General features: G+C 34.8%; 1 protein-coding gene across 1 annotated transcript; it reads right to left on the bottom strand.

The window, feature by feature from the left end:
* Positions 1 to 782: 782 nt before the first annotated feature.
* On the bottom strand, positions 783 to 11,394 carry LOC144967204 (protein PET100 homolog, mitochondrial-like). Its single transcript, XM_078904145.1, has 4 exons — positions 11,197 to 11,394; positions 3,695 to 3,781; positions 2,723 to 2,755; positions 783 to 1,357 (listed from the first exon to the last, which is right to left on the bottom strand). Exons 1-4 carry the CDS (start codon positions 11,224 to 11,226, stop codon positions 1,274 to 1,276), a joined length of 234 nt encoding a protein of 77 aa, XP_078760271.1. The 5' UTR covers positions 11,227 to 11,394; the 3' UTR covers positions 783 to 1,273.
* Between the last annotated feature and the right edge of the window lie 50 nt (positions 11,395 to 11,444).

The raw sequence follows: 11,444 nt of genomic DNA, 5'->3' as shown, positions 1-11,444 counted from the left end.
ATATATAACATTTCGTTCTTTTTCATATTTTAACTTACTTTTGAAATGATGAATCAAATCATGTGATATTCACTGTCGACTGATATACTAAAATTATTTCCATGGTCGACTGCCAATTCTATATTTAGGCCAATGAAAGTTTCATTGAAACTCAAACAAATTGAACCAAAAAAAAAACAAAAAAAAACAACAACAATGAAACAAACAAAAGAGAGAGTGTGTTCTGATTCATTTTTTCCCCTCATTTTTTTCTGTACTTTCGACAATCTCCACTTATCTTATATTTTTTTATAAAGCCAGTGACACTTTTTGCCTCGGTCATTCGTAACTGACAACTTTTCTTTCTGAATCGAAGCTCTCTCAATCTAAAGTTAGCTACCATCTTGTCAACGCTATGATGTATCCTAGTAACTAGTCTCAGACCAAGCTTAAAGTCCTGCCTCAGCAAATGACTAAAACTAGACCAAACTTAGTCTAAAGGTGCTGTGATTTTAGTCTGGGACTTGCTTAGTCACCTCACATGAATTCTGACTTTTTCAAGTCCTTGACTAAAGTCAGAGATAGTCAGAGACAAAGCGCTTGTCTGCGTTCATAAAACGGGCACAGGTTTGATAACACAATTCCTTATGGGCACATTATTATAATGGAAATCTCAACAAAAAAAAATATGCAAAATATTGTCCATTACAAAAAATTTTAACTAGGCCCATAAGTGGGTTCGGATGTCAGACCTGCATATGTGTAAGTCAACTTATGGCATACATAAACAAAAGTTCTTTGCATCATGTCAATATAATCTTTTAATATCACAACTTTCCTCACATGAAATATAAAATCTCTCTCTCTCTCTCTCTCTCTCTCTCTCTCTCTCTCTCTCTCTCTCTCTCTCTCTCTCTCTCTCTCTCACACATACACACACACCACAAAAACACATTCACATACATACTGCATACAATCACACAAACACATTTACGCATAAATTTATTTGTGCACAAATATTCACCGTTATCCACTCAATGTCCTATCCGAATCATGAAACTGGTACATTTTAGGTGCATGATAAACTAAATATGAATATTTACAATATCAGAATGATGCAATGGTTCAAACACAACTGTCCATTAGATTCCATTGGCCAGACTCACATTTTCAGTACACTCAAATCATAATTTAAAACCAACAAAACAAAAACACAAACCCCAAAACAAAAACTACAAAGCACTTCATCCTCACATGATGACAGGAATCTTCCACGTTGGCAATATATAATCAGTTATCCTTTTGAGTTGAATGCTTCCAACATTTCTTTTTCTTTACGCAACTCTGATTTTTCGATGTAAGCTTCTATCAAGTCTTTCTGAAATAGATAGAAGAGTACATTAAGTATGATTAAAAAGTGATGCTTGTGAATCAAGTAAATGTTTTGTTTCTTTGTTTCTTTGATTTTAGAAATCTTGGAGAAGAGAGAAAATGTTTCTATTTTATATATAGTATATATATTTATTTTTTTTTCTATTTTTTTTTTTCAATTAAAGCCATAGAGCTTATTAATAATGTTATTTTAGAGCAAAATGACAATAACAAAAAGCATGTCGCTACAAATTGAATAGGACATAGGTCCATTGTAAAGTAGTTTCTGTCAGAAATAACTTATATCCATCATATTACTTACTCTTTGTGTATGAAAGAGAAAAATAAAACTGATTATGTTTTGAACCAAATCCCCTTCGAGTGTAAGATACATGATCTACCAGGGCTCTAACATTATTTTTCATTCCACTGTCGCCCCACATGCTATTTCACAATCATTGCTTACCACTCCTATGACACCTTTTACAGCTCTACCGCTGCCCTTTTATGTATAAATAAATAAAAGTTCCTAAATCATCATCCCCTTCCCTTATCCTATCGACCATCATCTTATCCAAGACTGCTCGACTTGTGTCACTTTTGACACTTGGTGCTAGCCTGTCTAGGCTGACATCATAAAACTGGGAGTGTCTACAGAATTCATGCAATTGAACAGTGTCAAATAATGACATAGGAAAAGATTAAATGGTGTTGATTTTTCCGTTCCGCCTGAAGTACTCCCCAAACCAATTCAGAGATCATGCTGATGATCCCCCCCCCCCCCCTGGCAAAAAAACCCAAATAACAAGGATTTTTTTTGTTCAGATGTAACTCTCACATGAACATAGAATACGTCGGCGAAAATGTATGAGATGCTGGAAAAGATAGAATTAAGAGCACTGAAATTTGACACCATTTTCAGTTCAATAGGTCAGCAGAATGTTCGACAAAATCTTCTGGCATTTTGAAATCAAGACTATTCAAATTAAGATTCTAAAGGCAAAGTACATTTTAAAATGTAAACAAAGGCCTTTACGGTTACTTTGACTTCATAGAATTGCAGTTTTAATCATCGAAATATAACACTAAATCAACAAAGTCATGGTCGAGAAAACGATGTATATGAATCCTTAAAATGGGATAGATATATTCTTTGACTTGCTGGCTCAAATCGCATGAAGGAAATTACCAGGTGTGAAGTTTGCACATCTAAGATGCTTTGCAGGGGCAGGAAATTTTGCATTTAAAAAAAATATTTTTTGGAACTCTATTTTTAAAAAAAAACTTTTCGCATGACTGAAGAAGGTTAGTGGATCAATTGTTGACCAATACTGGTTAGTTGGAGATCCTTAGATTATCTAATAGTACTTACTGCTCTAGGATCTTGTGGAGGAAATAATTTTGCCTGAAATTTTAAAAGAAAAATAAAAAAACATTTAGACAAGAACATCTGATGGATGTTTTCTTAGTTTTAAAAGCAGAAGTAAGAATAAGATATTTTATCTTAAGTCAACAAATCTTTTCTAAAAATCAATTAATTGAATACATTTTTAAAAATCGAACTGAATCTATAAAAAAACATTATTGAGTTTGTAAGGGTAATAAATTATCATGCCTAACTGAAAAAAAAAAAATGTACACTTGCGATTTTGATTACCGACAGCGGTAATGGCGAGACTCAAAAAGATATTTGGAAAAGACAGATGAGCTTTCAATCAAAATTTAGATTGAATAGGTCACTTGTATTATTGGTGTTACTACATGGTTGTGAAGCCTGGACAATAAATGTGGAACTAGAGAGGCGAATCAACGTGTTCGAGAGCAAGAGTTACAGGAAAATCCTACGAGTGTCATATCTGGAACACAAAACTAATAAGGAGGTTCTTGAAGATATGGAAAAGTTGGCGGGAAGACAGAACCATTGCTTGAAGTTGGTTAAAAGACGGAAACTTGCATGGATTGGACAATTGTTCAGAGCTTGTGCAAGACAGTCATGCAAGGCATGGTGGAAGGTCAAAGAAGAAGAGGAACACAAAGGAAAATGTGGCTGGATAACATCAAGGAATGGACAGGATTGACGCTGTATTAGTTGACAGAGAAAGCCAATAACCGAGATGTGTGGCACCATGTTGTGAAGGCTGCATCCTGCCCCCGATGACCATCCAGTCATGGGAATGAGTGAGAGAGTGATTTTGATTGAATTTCTACATCATCTATAATCCTATACTTTTATTTCAAAATTACAAGCTTCAAGACCATTACTAGATTTACATTTTATATAAAAGGTGAGACTTTTGTAACCAGGTTAATACAGATGAAGCAAAAATGAAATTTAAAAACATACCCTTTTTTCCATCATCCAGCCTTCAAAGAATTCTGGTTGATTGAAGAAATAAAAAAGGCTAACAGGAAAACTGACGTAAAGGGCCATCTGTGGATGGAAATTGAAATCAAATGTATTTAAATATTTACATAAATAAATATATATAAGCTTTTGAACCTCTGCATTGAAACCCTAACACCATAATATATGAATCATTACCAATCTATTATCTATATGACAGTACACTGTGGAGTATGAAGAATTTTATGTGTCTCTCATTATACATATGAGCTGCGGCTATTCGGACTCAAGTCTGAATAGTCCCCTGTGGCTATTCAGACTCAAACTCCATTGTGAATGTGCAATCAACGAGTTATTTGGAATGGTCTCATGTGACAGTAGAGTATTGTATGTGTGTCTCTTAGTTTTTCTTTTAATAAGAGCGATATCTATTTTCACCTGCTAGATCATGCTAGGTATCGCTCAGAAATGTTCGCCTGATTGGACTGATTTTCATGTTTCCGGTTGTGACCATCTATAATAATAATAATAATAATAATAATAATAATAATAATAATAATAATAATAATAATAATAATAATAATAATAATAATAATAATATGAAGAAGAAGAAGAAGAAGAAGAAGAAGAAGAAGAAGAAGAAGAAGAAGAAGAAGAAGAAGAAGAAGAAGAAGAAGAAGAAGAAGAAGAAGAAGAAGAAGAAGAAGAAGAAGAAGAAGAAGAAGAAGAAGAAGAAGAAGAAGAAGAAGAAAAAGGAGAAGAAGAAGGAGGAACAATAAGATATCATAAATGTAAATAATTTTTTAAAAATAATTAAAATATAATTATTTTGAAAACAATAAACATGAGTAATAAAAAAATAACATTGGAAAAAAAAAGGAAACCCCATTGGAGATTTCAACCCAGACCTTCCAGTTCATAGTCAAGCAGCTCAATTAACAGATTCACTTGACTTGTGGATATATCTAATCATGTCTACGTAGAAGAAATTTTAAAACATTTGAATGCCATTTTTGTTTTGTTATGTTGAAGAAGAAAAATCAATGCACAATTGTTTTTCTTTTATTAAGTGACTCTAATTTTACCAAAGTACTGGCGCGATATCCAGTGTTATGTTAGGTGTCGCTATATTAGACTGTGCCCGCAGTTTTTTGCCATTTTAAACCCCAAAATTTGCAAAAAATGAAAAATCTCAAAATTGGCCGTCAAAATGACAAAATTTTGCCACTGGTTTTATAAAATTCAAACAGGTTAAACAACATTGGTCCTTTGAAATTTCATAAATCAATATTAATAACAAGTGATATAATGTATTTAAAATTTTTTAAATTGAACATAATATCCTTTTTCTGAGTAATATAAGCATATTTTCACTAAATTTTCAGCTAGAACCAAATCTTAAAATTCGGAATCTGGAGCCAAATAAAAAAACACAAAAAACAAAACAAAAAACAAACAAAAAAACAAAACAAAACAAACAATTAAAAAAAACATGGATAGACAAAAAAAAAACAAACAAAAAAACATACTCCCCCCCGCCCCCCCTAAAAAAACAACAAATAACAACAAAAAAAAACCCAAACACCTAGATCTGTTTACACATTTTATAGTGCTTGCGACACATATTAGGTCATTTCAGCCCAACAAAAAAGGAAGATGATAGAGAAGAGTTGTAGATCCTAAGTCAAAATCACCACAAAAGAAAAAGGCAAGTCAAAGGTGACCAGTTCAACAAATAGGGAACAGTAGATTTCACGAGCAATTCACAGATGTGCCAAGTTTGACATTACCTCAAAGTTCCACCAAGGCACAAGCAAAGGATCCCACTATGAAGGATCTGCTAAAAAGTTTACAAAGTGCAATAATATTCAAGACTCATAACTATAATAGTATTTAACAGAGAGATGATTTACAAAGGGAAATGTTATCTCAAGAAAACAGGTACCCAACTAAAGATCTCTGCCCGGATCAGGGATAAAAACATTCTTAAATCAGAACAAAGACAGAGAGCAACAAGGAAAGGGAAAAAGGGAAAAAGAAATAGGGGATAAAAGACAGATCGCATGAACTCTCTGCCCACCATGAGAGGCAGAAGACCAGCCAAGACGCCCCCCCCCCCCCCCCCCCCCCCCCCCCCCACCAAAAAAAAAAAAAAAAAAAGATTCGGAACAGTCAATTTTGGAACAAGTTGGTCATCTTGCGTCTCCAATGAATTGTACTTTAATATGAGTTGGAATGGTTAGTGCCTGTGGCTTGTGGTAGACTCACTACATATTACACCAATAGTGGGAGGGGGGAGGGGCAATTGCGTACTGAAATCTAATATTAGAGTACCTATAAAAGCAAAAAAGTATAATACATTTATTTAAAAAATTAGTCTAAGACTTTTTGTGTTAGAAATAGAATTTGTAGTTAATTGCGGTCAAGGGTAAAATTTGAGTGATATTTATATTATGTTAAGTGTCGCTCTATAAAAGAGTGATACCTAGTCACTTTGATTTATTCTAATTTATTGACAAATACATAAAATTGATGCAAATGAAAATAACATTAATGGTATGAGTATGGTTACTATCAACACATAAATTAATCTATTGTCAATTGAAAGTCCCGTTAGAAATTAAAAAGAAAAGAGTTACAACACTTCATAAGAATTTTATTAACACGCCTAACAGGCAAGACGTGTCGTTGTGTGCTCTGGTGTATTTTAATTGTTTTGTGTTTTGTCTTTGTGTTTTTAAGGGTTTTACGGCGCTTGCAAAACATTTAGGTTATATCAGCGCCAGTAAAAAGGAAGAAAATGGGATGGTAAAAAGTTCTAGAATTACAATTAAAGCATCCAAGAAAAAGTAAGACAAAGGGGAACTGGGAACAAATAGGGAGCAGATGTAGATTCCAAGAGCATACCATCAATGTACTTAGTTTCACAAAGAGGAATACACTCAAATGCTTACATTATAAATTATAACAAATATAATAATACATAACAGAGAGATGATTTACAAGGAAAAAAATATCATCTCCCAAAACAATAACTATGCATTTGACTGTTTTCCTCCCAGTCAAGGACTCCGGCCAGGGTCGGGACAAAACCGAGCAATCTCACACCACGACAAAGACAGAAAGCATGTTGGATAACAGATATAAGGGGATAGAAGACACGGTAAGTACCTCCCTGCCCACTGTGGAGGTAGGGAACCCCACCCAGAATTATTTTGTGATTTCTACATATTGATACCTGGACATTTTTACTTCGTTGTACTCGTTAAAACATACTGTTTCTTATTGTATAGTTTTTATCAATTCTTAAGAAAGGACTACTGTATAATTCTGTATTTTATCATGGAAACTATAAGTTTTAAAAGATTTTTACACAGTCACTTAATGGCCACCACTCTTTTACAAACATTGTTCATCTTATTTTTAGCCGTGATTTACCACCATCATTATTTTAATAATTGTGAACACTTTTATTCAACATCTGATTTTTACAACAGGCCTCGAGGTGGTAAACGTAAACAACGTCACATTCCAGCTGTGATTTTTAACTCAAGTGATCCAATTTTTTACAATAATAGTAATAAGAACAGGCCTCAGGGAGGCAAACGGAAACAACACAACATCTCAATGGTAACAACTCGTCGTCCACCCCGCCCCCACACAAACCCCCGTCCACCACCAACACTTGTAACTGTACCGACCACAAACAGTAACACAAACATTGTTATTGGTCTTCTAAATGCACAGTCCTGCCGTAACAAAACCGAAGTATTAAACGATTTATTAACGGAGAAGAACTTCGACATACTATTTATAGTAGAGACATGGCTCTCTCTGGAGACGACCCAGTTGAAAAGGCAATGACACCCCCTGGGTACCAATTTAGATCGTATCCAAGGAAAGATCAGCGAGGGGGTGGCATTGGCGTATTTTATAAAACAAAATTATCTAAACATGTGGAATTCCTCGAAATGCGCTGCAAAACAATGGAGGCCATTTATCTTAGATTATCCCTCCAGAATATAAGATACAACTTCAACTGCATCTACCGACCGCCAGCAAACAAGAAAAACAAAATAAAATTACCTGATGTTAGGAAGGAAATCAACGAGATGCTAACTTTGCAACACACGCGTCCTGGCTATTCAATTATACTCGGCGACTTTAATTTTCACTTCGACAACGTCACAGACACCACTAAATTGCACGAGTCATTATCGGAGAACAACATGTGCCAGATCGTAACAGCGCCAACCCACTCTGCTGGTCATATTTTAGATTGGGTAATTGTAGAAAATTCAGAGTCCCAAAAAACTAACGCCATCGTCGATTATCTCCCCTTTTCGGACCACTCCCTCATTTCTTTCAATCTTGACGTTTCAAAACCATGCCAAGAAACCACCACCACATCAACCAGAAACATTAAAGGCATTAATTTGGACAATTTCAGAGGCGATTTAGAAACAAAACTTACTAAAAATTCAATGATTTCTCCAGACCAGTGGAATAGTTGTCTCATCGAAACGCTTGACAAACATGCGTCATTCCAAACAAGGACCGTCACCAACCGCAAGTATGCTCCGTGGTATACGTCGGACGTTAAAGAAGCTAAAACGAAGTGTCGGAGAGCAGAAAGACTGCTGAAAACATCAGACCTTACGATTCATCGTGAATTATTCAAGAACACATTTCGTGCCTGGAAGACAACAATAAAAAAGGCGAAGACCACGTATTTTCTTTCAAAATTCGAAACTTCTAAATCTTGCAAACAATTATTTAACATCTGCACTGATCTACTTGGACGTGTAAGATGCGCTTCATTACCATCTACAACCAATCAAAGAGACTTGCCAAACACATTTGTCAACTTTTTTAAAGACAAAATCCATAACATTTGTTCAGAACTAGATCGGCATGAACCATTTATAGATACAAATACATTCTGTGGTACCCCTTTAGACAAGTTCCAACCAGTTTCACCTAGTTTCATAAACGAGTTGATAAAAAAAGCCCCCATTAAATCCTGCGACCTTGATCCCCTACCAGCACAGCTTTCGGCCAGCTCCATCGATACATTATTACCATCCATTACATCAATCATAAATACATCCATACTGACTGGCGAAGTTCCATCGTGCTTTAAAAGTGCCCTCGTCAAACAACTTCTGAAGAAACCATCACTGGACCACAATATATTAAACAATTATCGTCCTGTATCAAATTTACCTTTTTTGTCAAAACTTTTGGAGAAGGTAGTTCTTACACAATTAACATCTCATCTTAAGAACAACAGTTTGGAACAACCCTTTCAGTCAGCCTACAAACATCAACACAGTACTGAAACGGCACTTCTTAAAATCTTTAATGACTTGTTATGTAATGCTGATGCTAACAATATCAATGTATTATGCCTTTTAGATCTTTCAGCTGCCTTTGACACCATTGACCATGACATTTTGTTAAAAAGACTAGAAAATACGTTCGGCATAAAAGGAATTGCCCTTAAATGGTTTACATCATATTTACAGGATCGATGGCAGACTGTCGTGGTGAATGGTGTTCAGTCAGAACAAGTTTTACTAAATTTTGGAGTGCCACAAGGCTCTGTTCTTGGCCCTGTCCTTTTTACTGTATATATGCAGACCCTTTCTAGTGTGATATCCAGATTCAATCTGAGTTATCATTTTTATGCAGATGATACGCAAATATATGATTCAGCACCCCTTGGTAATTTACAGTTCTTAATACAACGAATTACGAGCTGTTTTAATGAGATTAAATCTTGGATGTACCACAATAAGTTAAAATTAAATGATAGTAAAACTGAGATTTTAATGTGTGGAAGGCCGAGTATCCTTAAACAGGCAAATAAATCACCTATTACTCTCAGAAAAAGCACAATAGAATTTTCAAATAAAGCAAAAAACCTTGGCGTCATCATTGATAAAGATCTTTCCATGACAAGCCACGTGAATAACACCATACAATCTATGTACATAGAAATGAAAAAAATAAGCAAAATTCGTAATTTAATACTGAAGCATATAGCAGAACTTTTAATTAATTCCCTTGTTTTATCTAAATTGGACTATTGTAACTCCCTTTGGGCGAATTTAGCTAAAGACAAAATTAGCAAACTTCAGGTTGCTCAAAATAACGCAGCCAGGCTCATTGTACGCAATAACAAAAAATACCCGTCAGCAACTCTTCTTCTCCGTGAGTTACATTGGCTTCCTGTGGATAAAAGAGTTGCCTATAAGATTTGTACTGTTGTCTACAAATCCCTGAGCACGAACAGTCCATCCTATATTAAAGACCTTCTAAACATATATGTCCCCAATAGAAACTTGAGGTCAAGCAATGACCAATCAATCCTTGTAAAACCTAAGCCATTGCGTAAAATAAGTGAACAATCTTTTCAATTTTCGGCCCCCCATTTTTGGAACTCTCTCCCATCACACGTGAGATGCTCGGATTCGTTGACAACGTTCAAATCTCGCTTAAAGTTAAAGTTTTATCTTTTTACATAATGTTGCAATATTATTTTCATATTTTGTTGTTGTTAAATTGAATTCGTATCACGTTTCCTTCACACTTGTCTCACTGTAATATGTTTTGTTTTATATCACTGTAAAGCGCTTAGAGCCTGTGACAACGGGGTAAAGCGCTATATGAATGCCATTTATTATTTATTATTATTATAAGAACAAAAGTAACTGTGGTCTAAAGGAAAAGCTTTTTCAACAACTTTACACGATGTTCTAATAAAATAAGAACAAGATAATATATTTCTGATAGTGTTAAACAGGCAACAATCCTACAGTCACTCTGATATGGGCAAAACAGAATTTCCTCTGAAGTCTTCTTCTTCTTCTATTCAGTTCCACTCTCTGCCCACTGCCCGCACTGTGCTGCTGCCCCCCCCCCCCCCCCCCCCCCCCACTATTTTAATTATGGATAAAATAACATAAAATTAATGTAAATCAAATTACGATTTTAGTAACTATCATTAGGTTGTCTAAACCTCCTTTGTTTGAAGAGAAAGACAAAATCATAGATCAATTGGAAGTCCAGTTAGAAATAAATTAAAAAGAAAAGAGTTAAAACTGTTCAAAAGTAACAAAACAAAGTCAAGTAACGGTGGTATAAATGAAAAGCTTTTGAACATAACAGGATGTCCAAATAAAATCAGGACAAAAATAAATAATTTTAAAAATACATATTCAGATAGTGTGAGACAGGCAACAATCCTTCTACTTCTACGGTCCAAAGTGGGGTATGAGTATGAGCTGAGTCAGTGAGATGATTGTGATATGGGCAAAACTTCTGAACTCTTTATCAGTTCCACCCTTTGCCTATACTGCCCACATTGTGTCGTACTCCCCTCTGTTTGTGCACGTACAATGGAATTTGAGTCCGAATAGCCCCGGGAGACTATTCAGACTCGAGTCCGAATTGACACTTCGACTTTGAATATGAACTTTAAATTCAATCTCACTTACCCGAAACACCTCTAACTGCCAGTTCCCCATATTATACTGGATTATTTAATTATTTTATTTTTAAATTTATTAATTATGATTATTACTTATTATTTAATTATTTATTTATTTGTTTATTTATTGTTGCTTCAAATTCAGTCATCCAGTTACACAAGTAAGGAGACAACTTTCACTTTCAGAAAGTCACATAACAACGTTTTCAAACTGGTCGCAACTGTAATAATAATACTATCGATCGATCTACCCTA

The sequence above is a fragment of the Berghia stephanieae genome, chromosome 1, assembly GCF_034508935.2.
Source record: "Berghia stephanieae isolate SIO BIC M18660-M18661 chromosome 1, UCSD_Bste_1.3, whole genome shotgun sequence".
NCBI lineage: Eukaryota > Metazoa > Mollusca > Gastropoda > Nudibranchia > Aeolidiidae > Berghia > Berghia stephanieae.
This window is presented reverse-complemented; position numbering and strand designations above follow the sequence as displayed.